Source organism: Mobula birostris, chromosome 3 (genome assembly GCF_030028105.1).
Source record: "Mobula birostris isolate sMobBir1 chromosome 3, sMobBir1.hap1, whole genome shotgun sequence".
Taxonomy (NCBI): Eukaryota; Metazoa; Chordata; class Chondrichthyes; order Myliobatiformes; family Myliobatidae; genus Mobula; species Mobula birostris.
The window spans coordinates 3,850,986-3,866,943 of NC_092372.1; the positions used below are offsets into that span (position 1 = coordinate 3,850,986).

The 15,958-nt window shown below is 43.7% G+C and overlaps 1 protein-coding gene across 1 annotated transcript in view; it reads right to left on the bottom strand.

Annotated features, from left to right (window-relative positions):
• Positions 1-15,958, bottom strand: part of LOC140194870 (lipoxygenase homology domain-containing protein 1-like) — a 351,891-nt gene that overhangs the window by 190,486 nt on the left and 145,447 nt on the right. The window contains exons 11-14 of the mRNA XM_072252157.1: positions 11,067-11,165; positions 8,298-8,446; positions 4,940-5,063; positions 3,123-3,373 (exon numbers count right to left, since the gene is read on the bottom strand). Coding sequence (XP_072108258.1) covers positions 3,123-3,373; positions 4,940-5,063; positions 8,298-8,446; positions 11,067-11,165 — 623 coding nt within the window. The remainder of the gene's footprint in view (positions 1-3,122; positions 3,374-4,939; positions 5,064-8,297; positions 8,447-11,066; positions 11,166-15,958) is intronic.

Genomic DNA, 15,958 nt, shown 5'->3' on the forward strand with positions numbered 1-15,958 from the left:
CCCTCCTCTCCTATCAGATTCCTCGGAGTCATAGAGGAGTACAGCACAGAAACAGGCCCATCTGCCCATCTAGTCTATGCCGAAACATTTAAACTGCTCTCATCGGCCTGCACCAGGACCATAGCCCTTCGCATCTGTGCAGTCCATGTATCTATACGTGTCCTGCTGAAGGCTCTCGGCCCGAAATGTCGACTGTACTCTTTTCCATAGATGCTGCCTGACCTGCTGAGTATCTCCAGCAGTTTGTGTGTGTTGCTTGGATTTCCAGCATCTGCAGGTTTTCTCTTGCTTGTGACTTTCCTATCCACTTGTGCTGGCAGCTCATTCCACACTCTCACGATCCTCTCAGTGAAGACGTTTCCCCTCGTGTTCCACTGACAAACAAGAGAAAATCTGCAGATGCTGAAAAACCAAGCAACACGCACAAAATGCTTTGTCAGGACTGGGAAAAATAAATTGAAGAGTAGATTTAAAAGGTGGGAGGAGGGGAGAGGGAAATATGGGGGTGATAGGTGAAACTGTGGGGGCGAGGGACGAAGTAAAGAGCTGGGAAGTTGATTGGTGAAAGAGATACAGGGCCGGAGAAGGAGGAGTCAGATAAAAAAACAGAAGCCATGGAAGAAAGAAAAGGGGGGAAGGAGCACCAGAGGGAGGCGATGGACAGGTAAGGAGATAAGGTGAGAGAGGGTAACGGGGATGGGAAATGGTGAAGGGGGTGAGGGGGGGCATTACCAGAAGTACGAGAAATCAATGTTCATGTTCAAACTTCCGGTAATAGAATATAGGACATAGAACATGGAAATCTACAGCACATTACAGGCCCTTCGGCCCACAATGTTGTGTCAGCCATGTAACCTACTCTAGAGACTGCCTAGAATCTCCCTAGTGCATAGCCTTCTATTTTTCTAAGCTACATGTACCTATCTAAGAGGCTCTTAAAAGAGCCTATTGCATCCGTCTCGACTACCTTCACTGACAGTGCATTCCACACACCCACCACTGTGTGAAAAACTTAACTCTGACATCTCCTCTGTACCTACTTCCATGCACCTTAAAACTACCCTGTACCTGCTATGCACCTCCTTCTGTTTCTTAACCAAGGCCCCAATATCTCTTGAAGAGCAAGGTTCCCTACACCTGCCTTTTATTCTGACAGACACATACAAGCTTTGTATTCTCAAAAATTTTGTTTTTGAAGGCCTTCCACTTACCAAGTGCACGTTTGCCAGAAAACAGCCTGTCCCATTCCACACTTGCCAGATCTTTTCTGATACCATCAAAATTGGCCTTTCTCCAATTTAGAATCAGACCTATCTTTTTGCATATTCACTTTGAAACTAATGGCATCATGATCACTAGATGCAAAGTGTTCCCCGACATGAACTTCTCTCACTTGTCCTGTCTCATTCCCTGAAAGGAGAACTAGTATCGCGCTCTATAGTTGGGACTTCTACGTACTGATTAAGAAAACTTTCCTGAACACGTTGAACAAACTCTATCCCATCTAGTCCTTTTACTGTATGAGATTCCCAGTCAATATGTGGAAAGTTAAAATCAGCTACTATAACAACCTTATGTTTCTTGCAACAGTCTGCAATCTCTCTACAAATTTTGTTCCTCTAAATCCCATGGACTGCTGGGTGGTTTGTTATATAGTTCCATTAACTTGGTCATACCTTTCCTATTACTCAGTTCCACTATAATGTCTCACTAGACGAGTTCTCCAGTCTGTCCTGACTGAGCACTGCTGTGACATTTTCCCTGACTGGTAACACCACCCCTTCTCCTTTAATCCCTCCCGCTCTGTCGTGTCTAACACAACGGAACCCCAGAATACTGAGCTGCCAGTCCTGCCCTCCTGCACCATCTCACTACTGGCTACAACGTCATAATTCCAGGTGTTGATCCGTGCCCTGAGCTCATCCGCTTTTCTTACGATACTGTACTTCTTGCAGTGAAATATACACAGCTCAGGACACGAAACACACCATGCTCAACCTTTTGATTCCTCAATTTGTCTGAAATCTTACCAACATCTGCCTCCACAACCTCTCCTCTAACTGTTCTGGCACTCTGGTTCCCTTCTTCTGCCCTTTACTTTTCCAGCCATCACCTCCCAGCTTCTTTTCTTCACTGCCCATACCCCACCCACCTGGCTTCACCTATCAACTTCGAGATTGTCCTCCTTCGCCCTTCCCACCTTCCTATTATGGCATCTCCCCATCTCCCCCCTTCCTTTCCAGTCCTGCTGAAGTGTTTTGGCCTCAAATGGCAACTGCTTATTCATTTCCATGGATGCTGCCTGACTTGTTGAGTTCCACCAGCATTGTGTGTGTGCTGCTTTGTATTTTCAGCATCTGCAGAATTTCTTTTGCTTTTGTTAATGTAAAGCATTTTAAATTTTGTCACTTCAAATGTCACTCGGGTAGTAGATCCAGTCATAGAGTCATAGAACATTACAGTACAGAAACAGGTTCTTCAGCCCATCTAACTCATTCTGAAGATGACAATGTTCTTTTTAGCATTCTAGAATAGAAAACCTAAAACATTATAGCATAGCATGGGCCCTTGGGCTCACAAAGTTGTGCTGACCTCTGACCTACTCCAAGATCAATCTAACCCTTCCCTACCACATAGCTCTCCAATTTCCTATCATCCATGGGCCTATCTGAGAGTTTCTTAAATGTCCCCAACATATTTGCCTCTACCACCACCCTGGCAGCGTGTTCCACACAGCCGCTGCCTTCTGTGTGGAAAACTCACCTCTGAGATCCCCCTGCACGTTCCTCCAATCACTTTAGAATTATGACACCTCACATTAGCCATTTCTGTCCTGGGGAAAAAGTCTCTGGCTGTGCATCCGATCCAAGCCTTTTATCATCCTGTACACCTCTATTAAACCACCTCTCACCCTCCTCCACTCCAAAGAGAAAAGCCCTAACTCACCCAACATAAGACATGTTCTATAATTCAGACAACATCCCGGTAAGTCTCCTCTGCACCCCCTCTAAAGCTTCCACACGCTTCCCAAATGCCCTTCGATACGCCGTTACTGCAGCCAATGGCGAGGAGAACAGCAATGTCCACGTTAAATACATTTGTTAATCCACGTTCCAACTGACCTTTTCACAGAACCACCCTGAACTGACCCCACAGTTATTGTGACCAATGGTGACCCTGCTGAGGGGGCTGAGGAGAGCAGCAATTTCCACGTTAAAAATGTCTGTTAATCCACGCTCAAACTGCCCTCCTTCCAGGAAGATTTTTCCGCTGTTTTTAAGACCTTTCGATCCATGGAGGATGATGTGCACTTTGGAGTTGGTCCCAGCTCCTCTGACATTCCCAGTCACAACGGAAACATTGTAAACGATTCCTGTAAAATCATACGAGGATGATATAAAAATGGGAAAAGATCACAGAGGCTGAGCTGTAGTAAGTTCACCAATCCAATCAAATCATTCTATGATCATTAATTTCTCTGACTATTAGTAATTTCTACCCCTTCCTTCCTTCCCTCTTTTTCCTCACCTACCCATCACCTCCTTCAGGTCCCCCTCTCCCTCTCTTTCTCCCATGATCCACTCTTCTCTCCTATCAGATTCCTTCCTCTTCAACCTTTACGTCTTCCACCTATCACCTTCCAGCTTCTTACTTTATCCCCCTCTTCCACCCACCCACCTTCCCAATCACATCGTCTCACCTATCAGCTACCAGTGTGTCTACTTTCCCTCCCCTCTTATTCTGGTTTCTTTCTCCTTCTTTTCCAGTCTCGATGAAGGGTCTCAGCCTGAAACATTGAATATTTATTTATTTCTATAGATGCTGCCTGACCTGTTAAATTCCTCCAGCATTTAGTGTGTGTTGCTCTAGGTTTCCAGCCTCCACAGAGTCTTGCATGGTATAGGGGCCACATCCCTCCATTTTCTGCATATTCATCTGTGCACTAATCATTCCCTGTAGCTTTTACACTATGTATGTTCTGTATTCTCAGCAACACACAAAATGCTGGAGGAACTCAGCAGGTCGGGCAGCATCTACGGAAATGAATCAACAGCTGACGTTTCAGGCTGAGACTCTTCGTCAGGACTGGGAAGGAAGGGGGAAGGTGCCAGGAGGAAGTTGGCAGGAGGGTAAGGAGGTCAAGCTGGAAGGTGATAGATGAGACCAGGTGGGTGGGAAAGGTAAAGGGCTGTAGAGGAAAGAATCTAATGGGAGAGGAGTGTGGACGATAGGAGAAAGGGAAGGCAGGTGAGGAGAAGTAAGAGGCTGGAGAGGGGAATTCAGGAAGAGGGGAAAAATTACTGAAAGTTGGAGAAATTGATGTTCATGCCATCAGGTTGGAGGGTACCCAGACAGAATATGGATGGCCACATCGTAGCAGAAGAGGCGACCATGGACTGACATGTTGAAAAGGGAGTGGGGATTGGAATTAAAATGGTTGGCCACTGCAAAATTCCATTTTTTGCAGATGGAGCAGATGTGCTCAACAAAGCACTCTGTTATTGCTTTATCTTGTTCTACCTCAATGCACTGAGTGTGTAAACAGTATAAAAGACAAGGTTTTCACTGTCTCTCAGTACGTGTGACAGTGATAAACCAATAAACCATTAGCTTTGTTTTAGATACCCATTTGATACCCATTAGATACCCATTGGATACCCATTAGACACCCATCAGATACCCATTAGATAACCATTAGATACATTTTGGACATCCCCAGCACATCCTCAGACTGGGCTGGTCATTGAGGCAAGCGTCACATTTCTCTGAAGGTTTTGATGTTTCGATGTGCATGTGACAAATAAAACAAATAAGTCTTTAAGCAGGGACCATCTTTCTCCCTGAGCCCTCAGAAAATTAAAAGATGATTAAACTTTTAAATTGAAGATCTGCTTTTCTGTAAATAAGTGCTACAAGGACATCAAAAGTCAGTTCTCACCTGTTGTTTGACTTCCTCCAACTAAAATGTCACGTTGAATTTTACCGTCATCTTCATCTGCCGCAAACCACCGGTGTACAGGGAACTCCACCACTGTTTTATTTCCAATGTCATCGATGATTACCTGGAAAGTAGAAAGCAGAAGCCGCTAGACAGTGTAACAGGGCACAGACAGTTCACCAAAGTTGCCCATCAGCACTCAGACGTGCAACAGTACCTCTCCAAAGGGTAAACAGGAGCCAATTGACTTGGGTATAGTCCACAGACCGTTCACCACAATTGCCCATCTTAGCTACTGAGCCCGGCGGAACCATTTCTACGGGAGAAAGGGCAAAGGTGGATTACTGGCGTCTTAAAACCAGTCACTTTGAGCAGAGGGGGCTTGTCGGCCATGATGGCAGCTCACCTAGGAGAAGGAAAACTCTGATCTCAAACCTTCGCTGACTTGCGGCTGCACCCACTCATGGGGAAGGCTCCAGAATGCATTTACCAAAACGCATTATCATACATTTCCCAACACTGTATTCCATCTGCCACTTTTTTGCCCATTCTTCCAATTTATCCAAGTCCCAAGTCCTGCTGCAATCACATTGCTTCCTCAGCACTACCTATCCATCCACCTATCTTCATATCATCTGCAAGCTTTTCCACAAAGCTATCAATTCAATTATCTAAATAACTGACAAACAATGTGAAAAGTAGCGGTCCCAATACTGACCCCTGAGGAACACCACTATCACTGGTAGACAACCAGAAAAGGCTCGCTTTATTCCCACTCACTGCCTCCTGTCTGTCAGCCATCGGCTGTACATGTCAGTATCTTTCCTGTAATGCCACAGGATTTTATCTTGTTAAGCAGCCTCATGTGAGGCACCTTATCAAATGCCTTCTGAAAATCCAAGTAAGTGACATCCACTGCCTCTCCTTTGTCCACACTGGATCATGTTAGCTTCTAACTAAATCTAAGACTGAACATGAGAGTGAATGAAAGACATAATGTCTTTTAGACAGTTTGAGGGTTCAGAGTTTGGAGTGGACTCACCAGTTTGCTGATGCAAATAACTAACTCAGAACCTCCAGTAATGCTGCCCTCTAGTGTTCACTTGGTGGAAGAACAAGCTAGACCAGGACAATCGGCAGTCATACCACTCTGGGACCTCTGCTATATTATTTTTCTTTTTATAGGTTTTTCTGCATTTGTAATCATATGTGCTATTTGTGCTTGGTGCTGTGTGTTTTGGTAATGTTTTCAGCAGAGGAACACTGGTTTGTTTGTCTGTATTCACGTACGGTTAAATGATAATTAACTTGAACTAGATATCCTGCCCTAAGAAAGGACTTCCAGTGAACTAATACACTCATATAGCTAGGAAATAATTGTTGTATAAGACGTTGGTGAGGCCTAATTTGGAGTATTATGTGCAGTTCTAGTCACCTACCTACAGGACAGATGTAAATAAGGTTGAAAGAAGGTATAAAAAATTTACAAAGATGTTGCTGGGACTTGAGGACGAGTTATAGAGAAAGGGTGAATAGGTTAGAACTTTATTCCCTGGAGTGTAGGAAAATGAGGGGAGATTTGATAGAGGTGTACAAAATTATGAGAGGTATAGATAGGGCAAATGCAAGCAGGCTTTTTCCACTTTGGTTGGGTGAGACTACAACTAGAGGTCATGGGTTAAGGGTGAAAGGTGAAATCTTTAAAGGAAACATGAGGGGGATCTGTTACTCCAAGTGGACAATAAGTGACATGTTCTTGTTCTTTGACATGCGACTCCATTTCAAGAAGTCTGTCTACACAACGTCCCTTCAAAAGGAGCAGAGAGAGATAATAGGCTAGATAATCTCGTGTGCTGTAATGTGAATTACCCAAACCCAGACTATGCTGTGCCAGACATAGAGACGTAGAACACTAGTGCACAGAAACAGGCCATTCAGCCTACCTAGTGCACGCCAACCCATTATTCTGCCAAGTCCTATCTATCTGCACCTGGACCACAGTGTGTCATACCCCGCCCCCCATCCAAGTTCCTATCCAAACTTCTTTTAACCGTTGAAATCAACCCCACATTCAACACTTCCCCAGACAAACAAGAGAAAATCTGCAGATGCTGGAAATCAAAGCAACACACACAAAATGGTGGAGGAACTCAGCAGGCCAGGCAGCATCTATGGAAAAGAGTACAGTCGACGTTTCGGGCTGAGACCCTTCAGCAGGACTGGAGAAAAAAAAAGAAAGACAGACTTTCCCTGGTAGCTTGTTCCACATTCTCACCATCCTCTGAGTGAAGAAGTTCCCCCTCATGTTCCCCTTAAACAGATCACCTTTCAAAAACAAGAGCAAATCTGCAAATGCTGGAAATTCAAAGCAACAACACAAAATGCTGGTCAGGCAGCATCTATGGAAGTGAATAAACAGTCGACGTTACAAGTCAAGACCCTTCTTCATGAAACTTTTCACCTTTCACTCGTAACCCATGATTTCTAATTGTAGTCTCACTCAACCTTGGTGGAAAAAGCCTACTTGCATTTACCCTAGATGTGGGAAGGATGTTTCCCATGGAGGGAGAGTCTTGGAGAAGAGGCCACAGCCTCAGGACAGAGGGGCGCCATTTCCAAAACAGAGATGCAGAGAAATTTCTTTAGCCAGAGGGTGGTGAATTTGTGGAATTTGTTACCACAGGCAGCTGTGGAGGCCAGGTTGTTGGGTGTGTTTAAGGCAGAGATTGACAGGTTCTTGAATGGACACGGGGTCAAAGGTTACAGGGAGAAGGCTGGGAACTGGGATTGAGGAGGAAATAGGAAAAAAAGGATCAGTCCTGATTGAATGGCGGAGCAGACTCAATGGGCCAGATGGCCTAATTCTGCTTCCATATCTTACGGTCTTACCCTATCTATACCTCGCATAATTTTGAATATTGCTATCAAATCTCCCCACATTCTCCTACGCTCTACCTACTCGTCCTTTCCCTATAACTCAGGTCCTCAAGTCCAGGCAACATCCTTGTAAACTTTCTCTGCTCTCTTTCAGTCTTATTGACATCTTTCCTGTAGGTAGGTGATCAGAATTGCACACAATACTCCAAATTAGGCCTTACCAACATCTTATACAACTTGAAATACTTTGATTTATGAAGGCCAATGTGTCTAAAGCTTTCTTTACAACCCTATCTATCTGTGACACCACTTTCAAGGATTTATGGACCTGTATTCCCTCCCATCAAGTATTCCCTTTGTTCTTGAGAGACTTTGGTCACACTAAAGAACGTAAAGGTCAAAAGGCATAATAAGAACAAGAAAGTAATGAGAAGCTTGCTGTGAATTTTGGCCCTTTTATTCCGGACGAAACACAAGGCACCTTGTCCAGAAACCACCCGGCCGAGGAACCTTTGCCATTGTGACCAATGGTGATTTTCTTCAGCCGTCCAAGGTTGGGTGCTTCGATAGTGAACTTGTCTTCATTTCCTCTTTCAAAGTTGTCTTTGTCATTGTCCAGTCGTCTCTCCCCTAAAGAAAACTAAACTTAAAATGAAAAACTTACGAACACAAAGATGACTTTATCCTAAACACAAGAGATTCTGCAGATGTTGGGAATCTAGAACAATCATCCTAACCCAGGATTATCACTTCATCCTGGCAGCCTCACATTTACACATCCAATCATCATCTCTCTCAGCTTGTTACACATCCCATCATCTCTCTCTCAGTTCATTACACATCCAATCATCATCTCTCTCTCAGCTTGTTACACATCCCATCATCTCTCTCAGTTCATTACACATCCAATCATCATCTCTCTCTCAGCTTGTTACACATCCCATCATCTCTCTCTCAGTTCATTACACATCCAATCATCATCTCTCTCTCAGCTTGTTACACATCCAATCATCTCTCTCTCAGTTCATTACACATCCAATCATCATCTCTCTCTCAGTTCATTACATATCCAATCATCATCCCTCTCTCAGCTTGTTACACATCCAATCATCAACCCTCTCTCAGCTTGTTACACATCCAATCATCATCCCTCTCTCAGCTTGTTACACATCCAATCATCATCTCTCTCAGTTTATTACACATCCAATCAACCAATGGTTCAAAGTTCATTTGCATCTTCCTTAAATTCCCCATTGATCCATAACACTTTGGGGTAGACAACTGCAGACAATCAGTGTACTCTGTGAGAATAACTTTCCATGGACCCTTAACCTAGAATTTACTGGGACCCCCCAACTGGTGAAATCATCTGAGCCTCTGGCTGGGTCGTGCCCCCCAGGATATTGTACACCCCAGTGAGACGGGATAGGTTACAGTAAAATGGGAGATCGGAAATCTCTGTGACTCAGCACTAGGACCAAATGCCCTAAATAGGCAAACGGGAATATAAATAGTGAAATGGAAAGGATATCGAGCTGGGACGATAACCCAGATTCCCATCAGCTGCAGGTTTTTCATTTCCTAATCCTTCCTGGAAGACTATAAAACTTAGGAGCACAATTAGGCCATTTGGCCCATTGAGTCTGCTCTGCCAATTCATCATGGCTGACTTATCATCATCTCAACGCCATTCTCCTGAATTCTCCCCATAACCTTCTTTATTTATTATTTCTTTCTGTATTTTCCTTTTGCACATTGGTTGTTTGTTCGTCCTGTTGGGTATGGTCTTTCAGTGATTCTACTGTGTTTCTTGTATTTACTGTGAACGCCCACGATAAATTGAAAATCAGGCCGGTATATTTATATTTATTTATTTAGAGGGACAGCACAGAATAAACCATAAGACATAACAGCAGATTGAGGCCATTCAGCCCATTTCTACCATTCCATTATGGCTGATTTATTATCCCTCTCAACCCCTCTCCTGCCTTCTCCCTGTAACCTTTGATGCCCTGACTAAGCAAAAACCTTATCAACCTCCACTTCAAATATACCCAATGACTTGGCTTCCTCAGCCATCTATGGCAAATGAACTCCACAGATTCACCACCTTCTGGTAGAAGAAATTCATTCTCATCTCTGTTCCAAGTAGATATCCTTCTATAGAGAGGCTGTGCCCTCTGCTCCTAGACTCCCCTCTATGGGAAACATCCTCTCCACATCCACTCTATCTGTGCCCTCTGCTCCTAGACTCCCCTCTATGGGAAACATCCTCTCCACATCCACTCTATCTGTGCCCTCTGGTCCTAGACTCTCCCCTATAGGAAACATCCTCTGCACATCCACTCTATCTGTGTCCTCTGGTTCCAGACTCCCCTCCATGGGAAAAATTCTCACCACAGCCACTCTATCTGTGCCCTCTGGCCCTAAACTCCCCACTATATGAAACATCCTCTCCACATCCACTCTACCTGTGCCCTCTGGTCCTAAATTCCCCACTATACAAACACCTCTCCAAATCCATTCTATCTGTGCCCTCTGGTCCTAGACTCCCCCCTATAGGAAACAACCTCTCCACATCCACTCTATCTGTGCCCTCTGCTCCTAGACTCTCCCCTATAGGAAACATCCTCTCCACATCCACTCTATCTGTGCCCTCTAGTCCTAAACTCCCGACTACACAAAACATCCTCTCCAAATCCATTCTATCTGTGCCCTCTGGTCCTAGGCTCTCCCCTATAGGAAACAACCTCTCCATATCCACTCTATCTGTGCCCTCTAGTCCTAAACTCCCCACTACACGAAACATCCTCTCCACATCCACTCTATCTGTGCCCTCTGGTCCTAGACTCTCCCTTATAGGAAACATCCTCTCCACATCAACTCTATTCAGCTCTTTCAATATTCAATGGGTTTCAGTGAGATCCCACCCCCTCCCCTTACTTCTAAACTCCAGCGAGTACAGACCCAGAGCCAACAAACACTCTTCATATGTTAACCCTTTCATTCCTGGAATCATTCTGTGAACTTCCTCTGGACCCTCTCCAATGCCAGCACATCATTTCTTAGATAAGGGGCTAAAATTGCTCACAATACCCCAAGTGCAGTCTAACCAATGCTGTAAGAAGCCTCAGCATCACATCCTTGTATTGCATTGCCAGTCCTCTTGAAATGAATGCTAACATTGTATTTGCTTTCTTTCCTCAATGCTCTCAGTAAAGCAGATTGGTTAAAAATACACAACAGTTACCTGTGTCTCCGTTTTCACCGAAAATGTTAATGAAAACATCAGCATCTGTGCCGCTGCCTTTGATATCACCAGTGAAGACACTCACAATGTATTTGTTCACTGAGGAAGGAGAGTGAAAAGGCGTTAGCAGATGATGTTCTTGTGTGTTACACACTATGAGATCATTACATAATTGTTAATTATAATTATTAATGCAAATTAATCAAAGCTAGAAATGCTCAAGATCAGGCAGGTTTCTTTGGAGAAGGTGTTGAAAAGGTTTACCAGGATTTTCCCTGGACTAGAGGACATGTGCTGTAATGAGAGGCTGGACAAAATTGGGTTGTTTTCTCTGGGGCAGCGGAGGCTGAAGAGATATCTAACAGAGGTTTGTAAGATTATGAGAGGCATTGATAGAGAAGACAGATGATATCTTTTTCCCAGAGTTGAAATGTCTAATACCAGAGGGCATGCATTTAAGGTGAGAGGGGGTAATTTCAAAGGAGATGTGAGGGGCAAGCTTTTTACACACAGACTGGAATGTACTGCCTGGGGTGGTGGTAGAGACAGATACATTAGAGACTTTCAAGACATGTCTGGATAGGCAGATGAATGTGAGGAAACTGGAAGCATATGGACATTGTGTAGGCAGAGGGGATTAGTTCAGTTGGTCATTTGATGACAAATGTAATTGGTTCAGCACAACATTGTGGGCCGAAGGGCCTGTTCCTGTTGTACTGTTTGATGTTCTCTCTGATAGATGTGTGGAAAAACCACTCCGGCTGTGTGGAAAGCACCCTGAACTAGTTACATAGACATTGTAACTAGAGTGAGCGTTGAACAATCTTTTAAACCCTTTACCATCAGGCAGGATGTACCATAGCGTTAGGACAAGAACGGTTTGAATGAGAAACAACTCCTTCCCCCAGACCACGAGACCACTGAACACCCTGTCACCACCCAGTCTCATCGCATTATACTGTTTACTTTCTAACTTCTGTTGTAAATGCACCTTATTATTTGTTTATTTATTTGTGGTAATATTACTTTCTGTTATGCGTGTGAATTATATATATTATGTTGTTCCACCTTGATCCAGAAAAACATTGTTTCGTTTGATGGTATACATGTGTATGGTTGTATGTGAGTTATATTTATTGTGTTGCTGCACCTTGGTCCAGAGGAACGATGTTTCATTTGTTGTTATACATGTGTACGGTTGTATGAAAATAAACTGAACCTGAACTTAAACATGAGAACTTTTGGTGAAATCTCAGTTTTCAAAGATGATGTCAAACAGTTTCTCCAATACACAGCAAAAGAAATATGGTGAAAAATGCTGAGTTTTGCCTGACTACTGGTGTCCCGTGAAGTTCACACAGTATATGAGCGACTTTCTTCCTTCCTTCTTGTGATTTTCTCGATCTTGTGTTGATTTCCCTGTAGGATTTATATGTAATCATATAAATCAGAACGTATAAATCCCACAGAGAAAACAACGTGTTACCTGACCAGGTGTCCTTCAGACCCTGCTGGAGACTACTGCACAAATTGTGTGGGCCCTAAAGAGATATTTAAGAGGTGACAATTAGAGGACGGGAGGATAGCTAATGTTGTTTTGTTGTTTAATAAAGGCTCTAAGGATAAGCCCAGATGTTATGGGCTGGTGAGCCTGACATCAGTCCTGGGAAACATTGGATAGTATTGGAGTGGTTCAAGGTAATAAGGCAAGGGGATGGGAACCAGTATGACAGAGCTGAGGACGAGCCAGCAGGTTTACAAGTAGATGATGTGTGTAACATGAATGTAAGGAGGACAAGCCAATAATTGGGTACAAATGCAGACAGAGCAAAGAGTTAAATTGTACCACAGAGGCAAAATTCAAAAGGACAAAGAATGCAGGGCTGAAGATGCTGTATTTAAATGCGCACAGCATTCAGAATAAGGTGGCGCCATTAGAGATCGGCCAGTATGATGTTCTGGGAATCACTGAGTTGTGGCTGAAAGAAGGCCTGAGTTGGAAGCTTAACATCAAAGGATATACTTTGTATCGAAAGGACAGGCAGGAAGGCATAGGTGGTGGTGTGGCTCTGTTGGTAAGGGATGGAATTAAATCTTTAGAAAGAGGTGACACAGGGTCAGAGAATGTTGAATCTTTGTGAGTGGAGTTAAGAAACTGCAAGGGTAAAAATCCATATGGGAAGAATATACAGACCTCCAAATAGTAGCCAGGATGTGTGATTGAGACTGCAAGGGGAGCTGGAAAAGGCATGTAATAAGGGTATTGTCATAATTGTAAGGGGGGACTTCAGTATGGAAGAGGATTGGAAAAATCAGGTTGGTGTCAGATCACAAGAGGGGGAATTTGTTGAATGCTTATGAAATGGCTTTTTAGAACAGCATGTGCTTGAGCCTACTTGTGGAAAGGCTATCTTAGATTGGATGTTGTGTAAGAGCCTAGAACCTATTAGGGAGCTTAGGGTAATGGAACCCTCAGGAGCCAGTGATCATAATATGATTGAATTCATACAGCAATTTGAGAGGAAGAAGCATAAGTCAGATGTATCAGTAACACAATGGAATAAAGGGAGTTACAGAGGCATGAGAGAGAAACTTGCCCAGTTAATTTGGAGGACGATACTAGCAGGGATGATGGCAGTGCAAAGATGGCTGACGTTTCTGTAAATAGTTCTCAAGGCACAGGATAGATATGCTCCACAGAGGGAGAAGTTCTCAGATGGCAGTGGTAGGCAACCGTGGCTGACAGGAGAAATTGAGGTCTACATAAAAGTCCAGGAAAGGGCATATAATGTAGCAGAAGTGAGTGGGAAGTTGGATGATTTGGAAGCTTTTAAAATCCAACAAAAAGCAACTAAAAAATCTGTAAGAAGGGAAAAGGCGAGATATGAGGGCAAAGTAGCCAAAAATATAAAGCAGGATACTAAAAGTTTTTTCAGTTACATAAAGAGTAAAAGGGAGGTGAGCATTGATATTAGACCACTGGAAAATGATGCTGGTGGGGTGGTAATGGAGGACAAAGAAATGGCAGATGAATTTAATAAGTACTTTGCATCAGTCTTCACTGTGGAACACACTAGCACAATGCCAAAGGTCTGTGAGTGTCAGGGAAAAGGAGTGAGTGCCGTTGCTATCACAAAGAAAAAATGCTAGGCAAACTGTAAGGTCTTAAGGAGAATATGTCACCTGGACCAGACAGACTACATCCCGGAGTCCTGAGAGAGGTTGCTGAAGAGATAATGGATGCATTGGTCATGATCTTTCAAGAATCGATTGGTTCTGGCATGGTCCTGGAGGACTGGGAAATTGCAAATGTCACTCCACTCTTTAAGAAGGGAGGAGGACAAAAGAAAGGAAATTATAGGCCTGTTAGCATAATCTCAGTAGTTAGGAAAGAGTTAGAGTTTATTATTAAGGATGAGATTTTGAGGTACTTGGAGACTAATGATAAAATAAGTCAAAATCAGCATGGTTTCTGTAAAGGGAAATCTTGCCTGACAAATCTGTTAGAATTCTGTGAGGAAGTAATAAGCAGAGTGAATAAAGACGAGGCAGTGGATGTCATTTACCTGGATTTTCAAAAGACCTTTGATAAGGTGCCACACATGAGGCTGCTTAACAAGATAAAATCCTATGGCGTTACAGAAAGATACTGGCATGGATAGAGGGATAGCTGACACACAGGAGACAGCGAGTGGGGATAAAGGGGCCTTTTCTGATTGACTGCCAGTGACTAGTGGTGTTCCTCAGGGGTCAGTATTGGGACCACTACTTTTCACATTGTTTATCAATGATTTAGATAATGGAATTGATGGTTTTTTGGTAAAGTTCACGGATGATTTGAAGATAGGTGGAGGGGTAGGTAGTGCTGAGGAAGCAATGCGATTGCAGCAGGACTTAGACAAATTGGAAGAATGGATGAAAAAGTGGCAGATGCGATACAGTTTTGGGAAATATATGATTTTGCATTTTGGTAAAAGAACAATAGTGCAGACTATTATCTAAGTGGGGTGAAGGTTCAAACATCAGAGGTGCAGAGGGACTTGGGAGTCGTAATGCAAGACTCACAGAAGGTAAATTTACAGGTTGAGTCTGTGGTAAAGAAGGCAAGTGCAATGTTGGCATTTATTTAAAGGGGAATTAGTGGCAGATTAAATGATTCACAGAGAGAGAGAGAGAAAGAGAGAAAGAGATAGAGAAAGAGAGAAAGAGAGCTTCGCACAAGACAGAGTTTAAAAAAGAAGCATTTTACAGGGCTCAGCAGATTCGTGGTGGACCATTCGATATACAATTCATTAGCAAAAGCAAATAAAATTAAAGCAGGATCAAAGCAGAGTGGCCATTGTGTGAGTGGAGCAGTGTTGGAGTGGGAACCTGAGGCTTTTCCGAGGAGGCGGGTAGTGGGATCCAATACACGGTGCTGGAGGAGCCTCAGCCCTTGAGCTTGTCCAACAGGTCTGAGATTCTCATTCCCTGTGCGGATAAGAATGGGGGCTGTAGGTAAGATGACCTAACTGTGGCACTATTTTTCAGGGAGCCATTCAAGAGGGGGGAAAGAAGAGAAATGCAGTGGTATTTGGGGATAGTATAGTCAGGGGAATAGACAGAGATCTCTCTCGTGAGGATAGAGCGTACTGAAGGCTGTGTTGCCTGTCAGGTGCCTGGGTTCAGGACATCTTATCTGACCTGCAGAGAAATTTGCTGCGGGAGGGGAAAGGTTCAGTTGTCGTGGTCCATGTGGGTACCAACAACATAGGTAGAACAAGGAAAGAGGTTCTGATGAGGGAATTTGAGCAGCTAGGGACTAAATTAAAAAGCAGAACCAAAAAAACAGTAATCCCTGGATTACTACCTGAGCCACGTGCAAACTGGCACAGGGTCAAGAAGATTAGAGA